Here is an 18747-nt window from a genome sequence, read left to right as displayed (position 1 = left end):
TCTGCTGTATTCTCTGTACTATGTCGTGTTGTATTCTTTATACTAAGTCGAGTTATATTCTTTGTACTAAGTCCTGTTGTATTCTCTATACTAAGTCCACCTTTATTCTTGATACTAAGTCCTGCTCTATTTTCCATACTAAATCTGCTGTTTGCCCCCCATTTTGAAGGAATTACTTGACTAATTTTAACAATCTATTATAAAATGCTTCAGTTGAGCTGGCTATCTGAGAAGATTTATTGCAGATAATTATCTGACCTTGGTCGTTAACATATACAGAGCGACAATGTTTCAGTGCTGTCTATTGGTGGTCGTCACAAGCAGGTTTCAAGCTGCAGCATGAATGCAGGAAGCCCAAATTCCTTGGTTGCCATTCGTTTCCAGTTGGACCTATTTATCACCGGAGAATTCAGCAGTCAGCTCCTCTGAATGTCGGGCTCGGTGTACCGAGGGCACAGTGAAGCTACTTTTCTTGTCTTGTAAAGAGAGGCTGGTCCCCTGGCTGAGTTCTTGGACACGGTCACATATGTCACAAATCTTTCTGAAGATGTCCTCGGTGTCAGACTTTTTTAAGCTGGTTAAAAAAAGGGAGGGGGAGAGCAGAACTTGAAGAATCGTGGCAGCTAGCTTCTGATAGGAATAAGATCACAGAAAGCAATTGCCGACTTTTTATTTTTGGAAACAACTTTGGTGTTGAGCACACTCGACGCTTTCTTACAGTGATATATTGGCCTTGGTGGGGGCGCAGCGCAGGTTCAACAGAATGATCCCGGAGCTAAAAGGGTTAAGTTATGAGGACAGGATGCACAGACTAGGCTTGTATTCCCTTGAGTATAGAAGATTAAGGGGTGATCTAATTGAGGTGTTTAAGATGATTAAAGGATTTGATAGGATAGATAGAGAAAAACTATTTCCTCTGGTGGGGGAATCCAGAACAAGGAAGCAGAACCTTAAGATTAGAGCCAGGCCATTCAGGGGTGATGTCAGAGTGGAAGCACTTCTTCACACACAGCGTAGTGGTAATCTGGAACTCTCTCCCCCCAAAAAGCTGTTTGAGGCTGGGTCAATTGAAAATTTCAAGACTGAGATCGATAGATTTTTGTTAGGGAAGGGTCTTAAGGGATAAAGAGCCACAGTGGGTAAATGGAGTTGAGGTAGAGATCTGCCATGATATAACTGAATGGGGAACAGGTTCCAAGGACCGAATAGCCTTTTCCTGTTCCTACGTTCCTATGTTCTCCTGCCCCTCCTCCATCCCCTTTGGTGTTGGGCACACTCTAAGCTTCTTTCTCTTGCCCCAACTTTGCCACCCTACACACTGTCCCACCTGCCAGCACCGTTACTGAATTAAAATCAAAATTCGGCACAATCCCCTTGTTCTAACTCACAAATCCTTCAGACTGAGGGGGCTGGCGGCTGCTCCACTGGGTCATAAATCTAACTCCTTCCTCCCAAAGATGGAATGGCAGACGCACGAAATGAGCACAGGCGCCTCTTGCGACCCGAATGCTCATTGATCCAAACTAATCACCCACCGGCGTAAAAGGGCCTGTTGAGTCCCAGCATGCACATTGGAAAGGAAACAAACTGCGATTGGATATTTCAGAATCAAACCGCCAGCTACTGAGCATCAGTTCCTGCAGGATATAGATGTCAGCTGTGACTCCGTTTGTAGCACCCTCGCCTCTCTCAGAATGTGTTATATGTTCAAGTCCCACTCCAGAGGCTTGAGCATAAAAGCTAGGCTGAGACTCCAATGCAGTACTGAGGGAGTGCTGCACTGTCGAAGGTGCCATCTGTCGGATGAGATGTTAAACTGAGGCTCCGTCTGCCCTGTCCAGTGGACGTAAAAGATCCCACGTCACTATTTCAAAGAAGAGTAGGTGATTTCTCACCAGTGTCCTGGACAATATTTATCCCTCAACCTGTATCACTATAAACAGTTTATCTGATCATTATCACATTGCTGTTTGTGGGATCTTGCCGTGCACAAATTGGCTGCTATTTGTCCAATATTACAACAGTGACAATGTTTCATTGGCTGTAAAGCACTTTGGCACGTCCTGAGATCTTGAAAGGCACTATATAAATGCAAGCTTGTTCTTTTCTTTCTAATGCCTGTCATTTTCAAACAAGGCTTTATATATATATCCCAAAGCTTAGCTTGGTTAATGTGTTTTTTCTCCCTCACCAATTTTCTCCCGCCTCTCCTCTCCTGTGGGATTCTATTCCTTGATGGAGTGTGACACGATCAACCTCGGCCTATGGGAAGCTGTAACTCGCCCTTTCCAGTACTATGCAAACTATTTCCCAACACATGTGGCATTTAGCAGGGAGACACCCAGCTGTGTTCTGATGAATGGCAAAACTGCCAACACGCCTGTCATTATACCTTGAGTAAAAGGCCAGAAAGAGCTAATTGTACATCTGGCCTACTCCCTTTATAAAGTGCAAGTACGATTAGATGTCTGTGAAAGGGCATGGCGGGGGAGATTGTAACTAAACACAGCACCACCACCCCCATTCCTTCCAATTCTGTCTTTCTACTCCCCCACTTTCCCACCTTCTCTCCGCAGGACAGTAACCCCACACACTGCCGAGAGGCTTCATTCTTTAATTAATGTAAATAAACTAAATACAATGACAATCATTTTCCTTTAAGGAGCCAATTTTTTCTATAACTTAACCTGTATTCGCCAATCCCATTAGGTGCCTTCTTCTAAATCCTGCTTCATCCATCCACAAGGGGGCGATGGCACAGGCATTCGATTTCTGTGCAACCACGGCTACAGAATCAGAGGGGGTGAAATTGGACTTGGCGATATCGCATCAGTTGCCCATTATTCAGTTCCATGGACTTCAATAGACCTGAATATCGGGCGTGTCATATAATGGGCGGCAAATGCGATTCCGCCTGTTCTATTTCCCCATCCATGTCCAGTTTCACCTCCATAGAATTTTAAAGCACAGAAGGAGGTAATTCAGTCTATTGTTCTCTGAAGGAGCGAGCCACATGGTCCCATTCCTCTGCCCTTTCTCCCTATCCTTTTAAATGTTTCTTTTTCAAATATTTATCTTTTAAAAGCCATTATGCATTCTGCTTGCACCACTATTTCTGATATGTTATTCCATATCCTAACAATCCTCCCTGCAAAAAAAAATTCTGATAACCTCGCCCATCGTTCTGTCGATGGTCTCAAATTTGTGCCCTTTAGTTACCTGACGAGTGGAAATAACTTTTCCCAATTTATCTTTTTAAAACCCTTCATAATTTTAAACATTATAAATCAGCCGACCTTTTCTTTAACTATTCTTTTCCCTTTATGTTTCTATAAAATCCTTTTTCCTTTTATCTTTCCAGCTACTCTTTCTCCATGCTCCCCTTAGCTTTTCTAAACTCTATTTTTGCTTTCCATCTACATTTTCTGTACTCCTTTTTATTCTTCTGTACTATTAGCTCTAGATTTGTTCTATGCTTCTTTTTTAAGTCTCATTTTAATTTTAATTTCTCTTCTGATCCAAGAGCTCTAGCTTTTACTGTACCACCTTGAGGGGGTTATGTTTAATCTGTACCCTTCAGCCAGCCTAAATTGTCAGCGATTGGACATCGCAAACCAAGCAGGGGTTTCAACTACAATATCAACAATGATGACTGGGGCCACAGTTGGCATTCTCTCACTGAAAGGTATCCACATTAAAAAACTAATAGTTGAGAAAGAATAATGTGGGCATCTGGGCCCAGCACCGCTGTGGTTACAGTGGACATAAGAACATAAGAAATTGGAGCAGGAGAAGGACATACCGCCCCTCGAGCCTGCTCCGCCATTCAAAAAGATCACGGCTGATCTTCAACCTCAACTCCACTTTCCCGCCCAATCCCCATATCCCTTGATTCCCTTAGAGTCCATAAATCTCTCAATCTCAGCCTTGAATATACTCAACAACTGAGCATCCACAGCCCTCTGGGGTGGAGAATTTCAAAGATTCACCACCCTCTGAGTGAAGAAATTTTTCCTCATCTCAGTCCTATCCAACCCTTTATCCTGAGATTGTGACCCCCCCCCCCCCCCCCCAGTTCTAGACTCTCCAGCCAGGGTAAACAGCCTGTCAAGCCCTCTCAGGATCTTATATGAAAACGTTGCAGGTATAGCCGGTGGGTACAGCCCAAGTGCCCTCAGAACACGTGTACAATAAATCAACTGTACGCACAGTTTAAGAGCTGCAGCCATGACAACGGTTCTGAGAGAAGGTCACTTATAGTAGGTGGCACCTCCTTCAGTGGGTCAATGCACCTCGTGGCTTGCTACTGAGCCACACAGACCAGAAAGATCCCAGTTCAACCAATCTCAGTCACGCTGGCAGTTGGGGTCTTACAGTCAACCCCAGGTGTAATGAAGATGTAATGAAGCAAACTAACTGCTGTAGGTAGCACAGGTAATGATCGCTCGCTCGAGGGCCACAGCACATACCTTTCGGATGACTGCTGATAGAACAGATGCTTCTGAAGCCGCATTATTTCATCTCTGAGGAGACGGATTTCGGACTCTATGGTGCAGCAACGGAAATGTTCCTGGTGCAGCTGGTGCCGCAGGTCCTACAGGTGAAAGTTTGAAAAATCCGGTAACTGATTTTCTTTTTGTTGCCGAGGGCGATGGGGTCGAATTCTGTCTTCGCCGCCTGGGTGGTGGGTTGACAGAGTGGATCGCCCGGCCATTGTACAACATGACCGGGTTTAGTTGAATGAAATTTGGGCGGGTTCCATAAAGGGCCGGCAATCCGCTCCGCCAGATTACCACCCTGCTTTTGAAGACAGAAATTTTCCCTAAATATCTTTTATTGTTTCTGTAAAAGTCTCTCTTTTTCTTTAAATGTGTAAAGAAGAGCTATTGTATACAGTTTTCTGGTTTAAAAAAAGACTCTTTCATAAACAAATGAACATGTGAAGGATTTACTTTTTTTTCCCCTGCCTATTTTCTCAGACAGCAGGATGGGACAGGGTGGGATGGTCTTGCTTGTGGATGTCCACAAGGACATCATTGCTAGCCCACAACCCACCAGTAGCTGTGTCGTGATTTCCTAACATGGCCGGCGGTGACTGAGTGGGTGCACTAACAAATATAATTATTTTCTCTCTTTATAAGACCTTTGTGCTCATCTAACTGAAGGTCATTGGCGCTGTGGAATGGAACCCTTCCCATCTCAGGCACACAGTGTCAGTTCCACGCACTCTCAGGGCAGGTATGCTGGCATTCCTGGCATTCCAGTGGCGGCAATGACGGGAAATACATCGACTGACATCATCCTGTCATTACCGGGTTATTTGAATGTACCTGCCCATATTTGGACAGATGTGTTTAACGGCTGCCGTCAGTTCTGGTAGAAAATCACGCAAGGCGGCAAAAGCCAGAGGTGAGGGCTTCCTGACTGATTTACTCTCCCTGTCATTCCTGGTATCACCCAGAGCAGAAAACCTCAGCTATATAAGCTCTTATACATGGCAATGTGTTCTTATGCACACCAATGCGACCCTGTGGACGCTTCCATGTGCCACTGCACGTTAATGGACTGTTATTGTACGTTGTTTTGGTTTTACAAAAAAAAAGATTCTGAAATACAAAGAAGAAGAAGTTATGCTTCAGTTGTATAGAGCCTTGGTCAGACCCCATCTAGAGTACTGCATTCAGTTCTGGCCATCGAATGCCAGGAAGGATATACTGGCCTTGGGTGGGGTGCAGCTCGGATTTGCCAAAATAATACCGGAGCTTAGAGGGTTAAATTATGAGGACAGGTTGCATAAACTTGACCAATATTCACACAGAAACCCCACAGTGCAGATAGAGGCCATTTCGGCACATCGAGCCTGCACCGACACATATCCCACCCGATCCCCGTACCAACACATATCCCACCCTATCCCTGCAACCCCACGCATTTAATCCCCCTAACACTAAGGGTCAATTTATCATAGCCAATCAACCTAACCTGCACATCTTTGGACTGTGGGAGGAAACCGGAGCACCCGGAGGAAACCCACGCAAACACGGGGAGAATGTGCAAACTCCACACAGACAGTTGCCCGAGGCTGGATTCAAACCCGGGTCCCTGGCGCTGTGAAGCAACAGTGCTAACCACTATGCCACCCTTGAGTATAGAAGACTGGGGAATGATCTGATTGAGGTGTTGAAAATCATAAAAGGATTTGATAGGCTAAATACAGAGAAACTATTTCTTCTAGTGGGGGAATCAAGAACGAAGAAGCATAATCTTAAAATTAGAGTCAGGCCATTCAGGAGGGAAATCAGGAATCACTTTTTCACACAAAGGGTGGTAGAAATCTGGAACTTACTCTCCTGAAAGGCTGTGGAAGCTGGGTCAATTGCAGCTTTAAAGACTGAGATAAATAGATTTTTGGTAGGCAAGGGATATTGGCCCAGAAATTCAGGCCGAGGGCTTCCCGCGGGTGTAATCCCCCGACCTGCACTTACCTAGCGCGCCGGCCGTTGAGCTGTGGGCCCCCGTGGAATTCCGATCCTGGGTCTCCTCCAACTGCCGGCGCGCAGTGCTTGCGTATCCCAGGGGCGCAGTTAGTTCGCTGCGTCCCCTGGGATCACGTGGGCCATGGGGAGCCAATCGGAGCAGGGAATGCTTAATTCATAAGATTGACAGGAAGGGCTGTCAAACTTATAAATACAACAAGCCCCAAAACATCACTAAATCTTCAAATAAATTTTTTTAAAACATCACAATTTTTAAATAAACTATAAATTACATGAAATAACTATTTTAAACAATAATTTAAATTTTTGAAAAAAATAATTTTATTTTCTAACGGGGCTAAAAATAAACTTACCTTTCTTTAAAGTATTTAAAAATAATAAACCTGTGCAAAATGTTTTAATTTTAATTAATTCACCACTTACCTTGTAAAAAGCAGGCCTTGCGACTGCATTTTATATGTCTAACTTCTGGAGACTTACCCACCCGGAGAAACCTGGAAAAAAAACGTAAGTTCGATGCGCACGCGCTGCCTCTCCCGCGCACATGCATTTGAACTCTGAACCCCTTCGTTCAGGGGAACGGAAGTGCCGGTTTCCCGCGTATGCGCAGTGCATGCACGAAACCAGCACTTCCATTGGGCTTATGGGTGAGTACCCCGTGTGTACTCACTCGTGGAGACCCGAATTTCTGGGCCATTCGCCTCTGAGTCAAAAGGTTGTGGTTTCAAGTCCCACTCCAAAGACTTGAGCACAAATTCCATGCTGACACTCCTGTCGGTGGTAAATGGAGTTGAGGTACAGATCAGCCACGATCTAATTGAATGGCGGGGTAGGCTCGAGGGGCTGAACGGACTACTCCAGTTCCTATGTTTTTAAACTTAACAATCACCTCGACTTTTTGCCTCCAGCTCTTCACTTCTTTATATGTACTGTCCTCCATGCGATGAATTTCCTCTGCTATCGAGGATGTCGATTTTTTCAGAACCTGCTGCACAGCCTCTGCACTGAAGCAACATTCCATAACACTGTTGCAGAACAAAACAAAAAACAGAGCGAATGTAAACAAGAACAGATATGATCTCCCATCCAACAGCTCAGAAAAAAGACACCACTCTTCGCTTTAAGTCCATAATTAATCTCACCGCCTTTTAACACATTTTTCACGATACTTGTGTTGACATCCACACAAACATAGTCCTTGCAAGATGGAGGAATTTTCCCTTTCCTCCCGGGCAGTGTCAATGCTGGGCACCTTGTTCTGTTACTTTGTATAGGGACATGGCGGGTGGAATCAGGGTAGCTTAACAAAGGTGCAAAAACAGTTCAGAAGGCCAATAAAAAACAGATTTCAACAAAATAAGTCAATTCCTGCTCCTCCAGTACTGGATGTTGGACAAGCAGTTTGACAATTTAGAGACAGTGGAGGGGTCGAGAGAGGTGGTGGTGAGGTGGAGCTGGGTGTCGTCAGCGTACACGTGGAACCTGACGCTGTGTTTTCAGATGACGTCGCCAGGGGGCAGCATGTAGATGTGAAATAGGAGGGGTGTTACCTCTGGTGTTCCCCAAGGATAGATCCTTGGGGGACTCCAGAGATAACGGTGCGGGAGCTGAAGAGAAGCCATTGCAGGTGATTCTCTGGCTATGACTGGATAGATAAGAATGCAACCAGACGAGTGCAGTCCCACCAAGCTGGACGACGTTGGAGAGGTGGTGGAGGAGAATGGTGTGGTCATCCATGTCAAGGAGGAATAGTTTACCACGGTCACAGTCACATAGGATGTCATTTGTGATTTTGTTAAGAGCCATTTTGGTACAGTGGCGGGGCGGAAACCTGATTGGAGGGATTCAAACATGGAGACCCGGGAAAGGTGGGCACGGATTTGGGAGACGACAACTTGTTGGAGATGAAAGGGAGGTTGGAGATAGGGCGGTAGTTTGCAAAGACAGAGGGGTTAACAGGGGTTGTTTGAGGAGAGGGGTGATGACGGCAGATTTGAAGGGAATGGATACAATACCTGAGGAGAGAGAATCGTTCACAATATCAGCTAACATGGGGGCCAGGAAGGGAAGTTGGGTGGTAGGCAATTTAAATATTAATATTCTTATACCTAATACATCATATATTAATATTCTTATACCTAATACAATGTACAGGTATATTAATATTCTTATACCTAATGCATCCTTATATTAATATTCTTATACCTAATACAATGTATATTAACTTTCTTATACCTAATACAGAGTATATTAATATTCTTATACCTAATAAATCATATATTAATATTCTTATACCTAATATCAATGTATACATATTCTTATACTTAATACAATGTATATTAATATTCTTATACCTAATACAGAGAATATTAATATTGTTATACCAAATACAGAGTATATTAAAATGTTTATAGTTAATACAGGGGGCTAGAAATTTGGAGCATTTGCACCTCTTGTTAGCGCCCCCAGGGTGCAAATGACTTTTCACCTGGGCGCAGCACTACTAACGACTCCCATTAAATTCAGCGGGAGTTTAGCGGCGGCAGTAACCGGTAGTGCCCCGCACAGCCGCGCAGGCGATGACGATGTCATCACCGTGCACAGCACCCCATTTTCACCCTGCCTGCAAAATTGGTCCGTGCCCCCTGAATCTGCGCCGGGTGATGACAGTGACCGATTCAGGGGGCAGGAACGGAGCGGCAGGAGGTTCGCGGAGTGCTACGTAAAGGGGAGGTGGCGGGCGGGGGGAAAAAAATCAGCCGACTTACTTGTCGCGTCCCGTTGCGTCTTTGAACGCGAGGTCTGTGCCGCGATCTGGCAGGCCAGCACTCCTCTTGTGTGCCGGGCTGCTGGCACGGCACCCAGCTCCCCGGTGGTCCAGGTAGGGCCCTGCAGAGTTGTGGGCTTGGGCCCTCCTCTTTAATGAGGGGAGGAGCCCTTCCATGCAGCAGCGCCATGTGGCCCAGTGCGTAGCACTGCAGAACACACCGCCCCGATATTCGGGGTTAGTGCTCTAAGAAGGAAGTGCAGCGCTTGAATTAGCGCTCCACCTCCCTCTTGGGGCGCTAAAACTGAAGTTAGCGATTGCCGGTGCTATTTTTCGGCGGGTGCCAAATTTAGCGCTCAGGCGATGTTAGTGGTCGCTAACTAATTTTCCCCCCAGAGTATATTAATATGTTTATATCTAATGTCGTGTATATTAATATTATTATATCTAATATAGAGTATATTAATATTTTTACATCTAATACAGAGTATATAATATTGAGCAGATTCCTGTCATGGTTGTGATAAGGGTTCACAGGTGGAAAAGCGTTCCAAGTTGTACAAGGAAAATACATTCACCTTCTAATTCTGAGCGTACCAGGCCCTGCACCATGAACTATCACATCAACTATAGGCTTTGATTAGAACATAAGAACATAAGAAATAGGAGCAGGAGTAGGTCATTTGGCCCCTCGAGCCTGCTCCACCATTCAATAAGATCATGGCTGATCTGATCTTGGCCTCAACTCTACTTCCCTGCCCGCTCCCCATAACCCTTGACTCCCATACCTTTCAAAAATCTGTCTCTCTCCACCTTAAATATATTCAATGACCCAGCCTCCACAGCTCTCTGGGGAAGAGAATTCCAAAGATTCACGACCCTCTGAGAGAAGAAATTTTTCCCAATTTCTGATTTAAATGGGTGCCCCTTTATTCTGAAATTATGCCCCCTAGTTCTAGATTCCCCAATGAGGGAAAACATCCTCCCTGCAGCTACCCTGTCAAGCCCCTTCAGAAGCTTATATGTTTCAATAAGATCCCCTCTCATTCTTCGAAACTCCAATGAGTACAGGCCCAACCTGCTCAACCTTTCTTCATAAGACAGCCCCTTCATCTCCGGAATCAACCTCGTGAGCCTTCTCTGAACTGCCTCCAATGCAAGTATATCCTTCCTTAAATAAGGAGACCAAAACTGTACGCAGTACTCCAGGTGTGGTCTCACCAACACCCTGTACAGTAGTAACAGGACTTCCCTACTTTTATACTCCATTCCCTTTGCAATAAAGGCCAACACTCCATTTGCCTTCCTAATTACTTGCTGTACCTGCATGCTAACTTTTTGTGATTCATGTACAAGGACCCCCAGATCCCTCTGTACCTCAGCATTTTGTAATCTCTCCCCATTTAAATAATTATTGGCCCAGAAATTCGGGTCTCCACGGGTAAGTACGCATGGGATACTCGCCCGTAAGCCCAATGGAGGAAACCGGCACTTCCGTTCCCCTGAAAGAAGGGGTTGAGATGTCGAACGCGTGCTCAGGAGAGGCAGCGCGTGCACATCGAACTTACGTTTTTTTTGCAGGTTTTCCTGGGAGGGTAAGTCTCCAGAAGTTACACTTTTAAAAAGCAGGCGCAAGGCCTGCTTTTTACAAGGTAAGTGGTGAATTAATTAAAATTAAAACATTTTTTCCACAGGTTTATTATTTTTAAATACTTTAAAGAAAGGTAATGTAGCGATTCGTGTGCATCACCACTAAATAATCGAGTTCGACTTCGACGAACTATAAATAAGTTGTTTATTTACAGGAACAGGTTAAATACAACAGGTAAGGTAGCAGGTAAGATGGCTGACTGTAGGAGCACCGTGGTGTAGGTCTTTCCCCAGCAGGGATGCCACGAGGACTGACTAGAAGTTTCCCAGCTCAACTGCCAGCAGGTTCCGAACCCAACTGCCAGCAGGTTCCGAACCCAACTGCCAGCAGGTTCCGAGCCCAACTGCCAGCAGGTTCCGAGCTCTACTGTTGGAAGGTTCCGAGCTCTGATGTCATGACGTCAGAGTACAGGAGAGAAACCTGAGTATAGTAACAGACACATACAGTAAGGTAAGTTAAAGGGAATTATGAATCTCAATGTAAGGGACAACCAGTGGTACCGCCACAGTAAGTTTATTTTTAGCCCCGATAGAAAATATAATTAATTTTTTCAAAAATTTAAATTATTGTTTAAAATAGTTATTTCATGTAATTTATAGTTTATATTAAAAATGTGATTTAAGAAAAAAATTATTTGAAGATTTAGGCCTAGAAATTCGGTGGCGCCCCAAGTCTCGCCTGGGCGCCGGAAGTACCGCCCCGGAAGGAGCTGCGAGCGCCAACCGGAAATTCCGTTTCAGCGCCCCAAACGGAAGCATGGTGTGCTGCGGTACTGCAGGCCTTCCTCCCCTTCTTAAAGGGGAGTGGCCTGCTGCAGCGCGATCGGAGATCGTGAGTGCCGGCAAAAGAGCCCGGCACTGAGGAGAAGTGCCGGGCTCTTGGGAGACCGCCAGCGCAACGCGGTGGGGGGGGTGCTCAGGAGGCCGGGGACGGCTGCGCGAAGAGGTGTTGGCAGGCGGCCAGCAAAAAAAATGGCCGCCATGCACCTCCGCGCCTCTATCGCCGCAGGTAGGCCCCTCTGAACCGGTCGCAAATTGCGACCAACGTTACAGCGGGGGGCGCTACCAAATTTTGCGATCGGGGCAGTAGCGGGGCGCTGCGCACACCGATGACATCATCGGTGGTGGCGCAGCACTACAGGCTAACACCGCCATTAGCGCCCTGCTAAATTTCGCGGGAGGCGTGGCCAGAGACGCTAAACCCACTAAGTGCCCTCTTTTGGCGCTAACTGGTGGCGCAGCCCACCGAATTTCTAGGCCTTAGTGATGTTTTGGGGCTTATAGTATTTATAGTTTTGACAGGTCTGTCAAAATTATGAATGAAGCATTCCCTGCTACCATTGGCTCTCCATGGCCCACGTGATCCCAGGGGATGCATCGAACTAACTGCGCCCCTGGGATACGCAAGCACTGCACGCCAGCAGTTGAAGAAGGCCCAGGATCGGAATCCCACGCGGGCCCACAGCTCAACGACCAGCGCGGTAGGTAAGTGCAGGTCGGGGGCTTGCACCCGTGGGAAGCCCCCAACCTGAATTTCTGGGCCAATAATTTGCTGTTTTATTTTTCCTACCAAAGTGGATAACCTCGCATTTTCCCACATTAGATTGCAGGCTTGTAATTCACTGAGAGCTATGCATTATTCTCTACGCAAGCTAACAACAGTTGCACAGATAACTTGACTGAGCATCCTTTATCATCCTGTCTTTACCACAAAGTACAAACTGGGGATAAAAAACACATAAAATGACTGCTTCTGTACCACAAGTTAATTGCGTCTAAAACTACAGATGTTAACCTGAATCCTCATTATAGACATGACAAGGCAGTAATTCCTTTGAAAGATTCAGATAGTTAACACAAAGCAACTCCACTTATCCCCATACACGATACAATAACATCTAAATACATTGCTCTGTGTAAACTATCTGAATCTTTCAAAGAAATTACTGCCTTGTCATGTCTATCACATCAGGCCTCAGGTTAATATCTGTAGTTTTAGATGCAATTACCTTGTGATACAGAAGTAATAGTTCTATGTTTATTTTATCCCCATTGATATGATGTAGAATGTATTCATATTATAATATTGCTACAGATCTAACACACTGTATATTAATATTATTCTACCTATGTGGAATAATATTATTATGCAGTATACCCACAGATCTAATACAGAGTATAAATATTACACAGTATTCCCCCGGATCTAATATGGATAATATTATTAATATTATGCAGTATTTCTAGACATCTAACACAGGGTATAGTCTAGTAACTGCTCTGTTTTGCTCCTTTACTTTGATGCTTACTTTCCACTCTGGGGTTTGGTCAGTAAGTAGCTGCTTTTTTGACTCAGTTCATTGGCTCTGTGTAGCTCGACCAGGATAGCTTCCAACAGGGTGTGGATTCCTGCAAGTTCATTAGTGTCCGCTGCAATTTTTGACACTGCTTCAGATGACTCATTCATGCTAAAAAAATTCAGTTATTTAACACTTGGTTAGTTCCAGCAATCTAAACGCATGAAAGGAAATTATGTTCATCTGCATTGGGCATCTTAAATATTCTGAGTATTTCTGATGTAGCTCTGCCTGCCTTGTTACTGTATTTTGTACTGGAGTGACTACAAAGGTTTAACGAGGTTCTATTTTGATGTTACATGGAGGGGGTAAAATTTAACTTCTGTGGGGGCACAAAATGGGCGGTAGCAGATCAGCGGCCCGTGGGGGAGTCCAGAACAAGGGGACATAACCTTAAAATTAGAACTAGACCATCCGGGGTGCCTCACACAAAGGGTAGTGGAAATCTGGAACTCTCTTTTTTCCTAAAAGCTGTTGAGGCTAGGGGTCAATTGAAAACTTCAGAACTGAGATTGATAGAATTTTCTTAGGCAAGGTATTAAGGGTTACAGAACCAAGGTGGGTAGACGGGGTTAAGACACAGATCAGTGGAATGGTGGAACAGGCTCAAGGGGCTGAATGGCCTGCTCCTGTTCCTATGTTGCTAGACACGCTGCCCAGTTTTCTTTTTGGGTAATGATCCGCTATCACACATTTTTCACCCCCCTTCCCCGCCCCCTGCCCCGCCACCCCCCCCCCCACTCCCCAGCCCACCGCCCCCACCCCCTCCGAGCTGAAGTTGAATTTTACCCCCTCAGGGACTTCACTTGCAGAGAAGTTATGGTTATCTGGACAGTCAGGTAAACTGGGCCTGCCCAAACCAAACACAGTACCAAGTCACAGCTTCATCCCCTTAAACCCCCACCTCAATGAATTTCGAGCTCGGCACGACACTGAGCTCTTATTCCGTCACCTTTGCCTCCATGCCAACTTCTTTGGCCAGGAGTCTTCCACTCGCACAATGGACACTTTTGCCCAATTCTCGTTCCACCTGGACCTCTCCCTCTGGCCTCTTATCCTCTCTAGATCTTTTCATTGGGAACTGCCGGCGTTATATCGGCTGTCGCAATTTCTCTGCTCCCCTAACTCACTCTAACTTACATCTCTCTGAACTTGCAGCGTCTGTTCTCTCAGATCCAACCCTAACATTGTCATTAAACCTACTGATAAGGGTGGCGCTGTTGTTGTTTTTCAAACCGACCTCTACCTTGCGGAGGCTGAACGCCAACTCTCTGACACCTCCTCTTACCTTCCTCTGGACTATGACCCCACTACTGAACATCAAGCTATAATTTCCAAGACTGTCACTGACCTCATCTCCTCTGGAGATCTTCTCTCCACAGCCTCCAGCCTCATAGTCCCCCAAACCCACACTGGCCGTTTCTACCTCCTTCCCAAGATCTACAAACCCATCGTTTCAGCCTGTTCTTGCCCCATGGAATTAATCTCTTCCTATCTCGACTCTATTTTTTCTCCCCTTGTCCAGTTTTTTCCCACCTACATTTGCGGCTCTTCCGACACCCTCTGCCACTTTAACAGTTTCCAGCTTCCTGGCCCTAACCGCCTCCTTTTCACCATGGGCATCCAATCCCTCTACGCCTCCATCCCCCACCAGGACGGCCTGAGGGCGCTCCGCTTCTTCCTTGACCAGAGGCTCAACCAGTCCCCATCCACCACCACCCTCCTCCGCCCGACTGAATTTGTTCTCACATTGAACAACTTCTCCTTTGACTCCACTCACTTCCTCCAAATAAAAGGTGTTGCTATGGGAACCCGCATGGGTCCTGGCAATGCCTGCCTTTTCATGGGATATGTAGAACATCCTTTGTTCCAGTCCTACTCAGGTCCCCTCCGTCACCTCTTTTTCCGGTACATTGATGACTGTATTGGTGCCGTTTCCTGCTCTCGCCCTGAACTGGAAAATTTAATTCACTTTGCTTCCAGTTTCCACCCTTCTCTCACCTTCACGTGGTTCATCTCCGACTCTTCCCTTCCTCAACTTCTCTGTCTCCATTTCTGGGAATAGGCTATCAACCAATATTCACTACAAGCCCACTGACTCCCACAGCTACCTGGACTACACTTCCTCCCAACCCGCTTCCTGTAAGGACTCTTTTCCATTCTTCCAGTTTCTCCATCTCCATTGCATCTGTTCTGACGATGTCACCTTCCACAACAGTGCTTCTGATATGTCTTCTTTTTCCTCAACTGAGGATTCCCCTCCACTGTGGTTGTCATGGCCCTCGACCAGATCTGTTCCATTTCCCGCACTTCTGCTCTCACCCCTTCCCCTCCCTCCTGGAACCACGATAGGGTTCCCCTTGTCCTTACCTTTCACCCCACCATCCTCCACATTCGACGGATCATCCTCCACCATTTCTGCCACATCCAGCATGATCCCACCACCAAACACATCTTGCCCTCCCCTCTCCTTTCAGCATTCAGAAGGGAGCGTTACCTCTGTGACACCCTGGTCTATTCCTCAATCACCCCCAACACCCCCTGCCCTTCCCACGGCACCTTCCCTTGCAAGCGCAGGAGATGCAACACCTGCCCTTTTACCTCCTCCCTTCCCACCGTCCAGGGCCCCAAACACTCCTTCCAGGTGAAACAGCGATTTACTTGTAATTCTTTTAATTTAGTATACTGCATTCGCTGCTCACGATGCGGTCTCCTCTACATTGGGGAGACCAAATGCAGATTGGGTGACTAGTTTGCGGAACACCTCTATTCAGTCTGTAAGCATGACCCCGAGCTTCTGGTTGCCTGTTAATTCTCCGCTGCACTCCCACTCTGACCTCTCTGTCTTCAGCCTCCTGCACTGTTCCAAAGAAGTTCAATTCGAGGACTCGAGGAACAACACCTTGGCCTAGAAATTCAGTGGGCTGCGCCACCAGTTAGCGCCCAAAGAGGGCACTCAGTGGTTTTAGCGCCACTGGCCACGCCTCCCGTGATATTTAGCGGGGCGCTAATGGCGGCGTTAGCCTGTAGCGCTGCGCCGCCACCGATGACGTCATCGGTGTGCGCAGCGCCCCGCTCCCGCCCCGATCACCATAATTGGTCGCGCCCGCCTCTTTAACGCCAGTCGCAAATCGCGACTGGTTCACAGGGGCCTACCTGTGGCGGTAATGGCGCAAGTTAAGGTGGAGGTGCGGGGCGGCCGCTTTTTCGGCGGCCGCCCCGCACCTCCGTCCCCGGCCTCCTAAACCCCCCCCCCCCCGCGGCATTGCCGGCTGTTTCCCGAGAGCCCGGCACTTCTCCTTGGTGCCGGGTTCATTTGCCGGCACTCGCGAGCGGGGATCGCGCTGTTGCAGGCACCTCCCCCTTAACAGTGGGAGGAAGGCCTGCAGTACCGCAGCGTGCCGTGCCGCAGCGTGTGGCGCTGTGGCCCTTAGCGCGGCGATATTCAGGGTGAGCGCCCCAAGCGGGGCGCGGGGAGCCTCGAGTAGTGGCCCGCTTCCGTTTGGGGCGCAGAAACTGAATATTGGGATGGCGCAAGTGGCTCCGCTCGCAGCGGTAATTCCGACGCCCAGGCGAGCTTGGCGCCCCAAACGGCGCCCAATTGAATCTCTAGGCCCTTATCTTTTGATTAGGTACTTAGGTACAGCCTTCTGGACTCAACATTGAGTTCAACAATTTCAGATCATAACCTCTGCCCCCATTTTTTTTGGATGGCAGCTGTTGATGATTCTGCTACTCCCATTTACACCTCTTCTCGGCCCAACTTTTGTTCCTTTACTTGTCCCATTACCATCTCCTTTTACCTTGCACCATCATCCCTTTTGTCTTTTAATCTCTCCTGCCTTCCTCCCTATCACAGGCCTTCCCTTTTGTTCTTTCCTCCCCTCCCTGCTCTGCACTTGCTTAAAACCTGTCATATCTCTAACTTTTTTCAGTTCTGACGAAAGGGCATGGACCTGAAACGTTAACTCTGTTTCTCTCTCCACAGATGCTGCCTGACCTGCTGAGTATTTCCAGCATTTTTTGTTTTTACTCTAAGATTTGTTGGGTTGCCTGGACAAGCTGAGCTTGTTATGCCCAGGTCAGTTTTAATGTTTCCTCTACTTGACTCTCCATCCTTTAGGTCTCCCCACCACCCAAATATCCACATCACCACATTCTTCAGTCTGACCTGCAATCCACTGTCCAGTCCATCCAACCCACCAATTCTCAATCCTTTCTGTCTGTGCTATCTGAGCCAACGGTGTAACTTTGTCTCAGTAGATAAGTAGGGCAAGTTCCTTGACTGTTCCATTTCACCTGGAAATGTTTGTATGATTGACAGCTGCGTGCAGTATACTAAAATGGTTGATCGATACACACTACACGCTTTGTATCTCTGAAGTTTTTCTAGTTTGTTACTAACTAAACGTAATAGTAAAAGCTACATTCTGGAAACCTCCTACCTCCCTGATTGTCCAAGACTCCTCATGCTTCAGGCTTCCCTGCTCTCCCTTGCCCAGGCTTCCCAACTCTATACCTTTCCGGGGATACTTTTTACCTTCACCACCTCGGTGGCAAGGCGACGGAGCATATTGCTGCTCACTGCAGAACCCATCCAATTTTCATCCCATTTATTTCAAGTAGCTTACACTGTACATGGAAATGCGCTATTTAATATGTCATTTAGGCAAGCCAATTAAAACTGTATTAAGCAGATGGATGACTGAATAGGAGTCAGTCAGGGGTGTTCCAGTGTTTTTGTATTAGTGGGCCACATAATTACATCATTAGGGGCCACCTATAAAGATGCCATCCATGTTCCCTTTAATTTGCATATAACCCAAGATGCAGATACATACTAACAGACTGTGGTGTTCAGAACAGCACTCGCCAAACCTCCAGGCCCTCTAACTTCAGACAGCACAAACCAAAAAGTAAGATGCATCAGTGCAAGTGGAACTGAGGGCCATAATTTGGTCACTGTAGTTTCAAATGATAGCTATCAACTGTAACAGCTATTAATAAATAGTGAATATTGATGCATTGATTGCTTAGATATTGAAGTGCACCACAGTGTGCCATATCACTGAGTGTGTCACAGTGTGCCATATAAGTGTCACAGTGTAACATATCGCAGAGTGTGTCACAGTGTAAAATATCACAGACTGTCACAGTGTAACATATCACAGAATGTGTCACAGTGTAACATATCGCAGAGTGTGTCACAGTGTAATATATTACTGAATGTGTCACAGTCTAACTTATCACAGAGTGTGTCACAGTGTAACATATTGCAGAGTGTGTCACAGAGTAACATGTCACAGAATGTGTCACAGTGTAACATATCACAAAGTGTGTCACAGTGTAACATATCACAGAGTATGTCACAGTGTAACATATCAGAGTGTGTCACAGTTGTAACATATCACTGAATGTGTCACAGTGTAACATATCAGAGTGTGTCGCAGTGTAACTCATCACAGTGTGACATATC

At 46.4% G+C, this 18747-nt stretch overlaps 1 protein-coding gene across 1 annotated transcript in view; it reads right to left on the bottom strand.

Annotated features, from left to right (window-relative positions):
• Positions 1–213: 213 nt before the first annotated feature.
• The window catches only part of LOC147106621 (testis-specific serine kinase substrate-like), a 57205-nt gene continuing 38671 nt past the window's right edge, over positions 214–18747 (bottom strand). The window contains exons 6-9 of the mRNA XM_086008463.1: positions 13224–13382; positions 7387–7522; positions 4470–4594; positions 214–574 (exon numbers count right to left, since the gene is read on the bottom strand). Of these exons, the coding sequence (XP_085864589.1) occupies positions 391–574; positions 4470–4594; positions 7387–7522; positions 13224–13382 (604 nt within the window). The 3' untranslated portion in view covers positions 214–390. The remainder of the gene's footprint in view (positions 575–4469; positions 4595–7386; positions 7523–13223; positions 13383–18747) is intronic.

The sequence above is a fragment of the Somniosus microcephalus genome, chromosome 15 (assembly GCF_052327205.1).
Source record: "Somniosus microcephalus isolate GS21.2 chromosome 15, FLI_Smic_1.0, whole genome shotgun sequence".
In the NCBI taxonomy this organism is placed as follows: domain Eukaryota; kingdom Metazoa; phylum Chordata; class Chondrichthyes; order Squaliformes; family Somniosidae; genus Somniosus; species Somniosus microcephalus.
The sequence above is the reverse complement of the archived record's forward strand: the minus strand, read 5'-3'. Positions and strand labels throughout refer to the sequence as shown.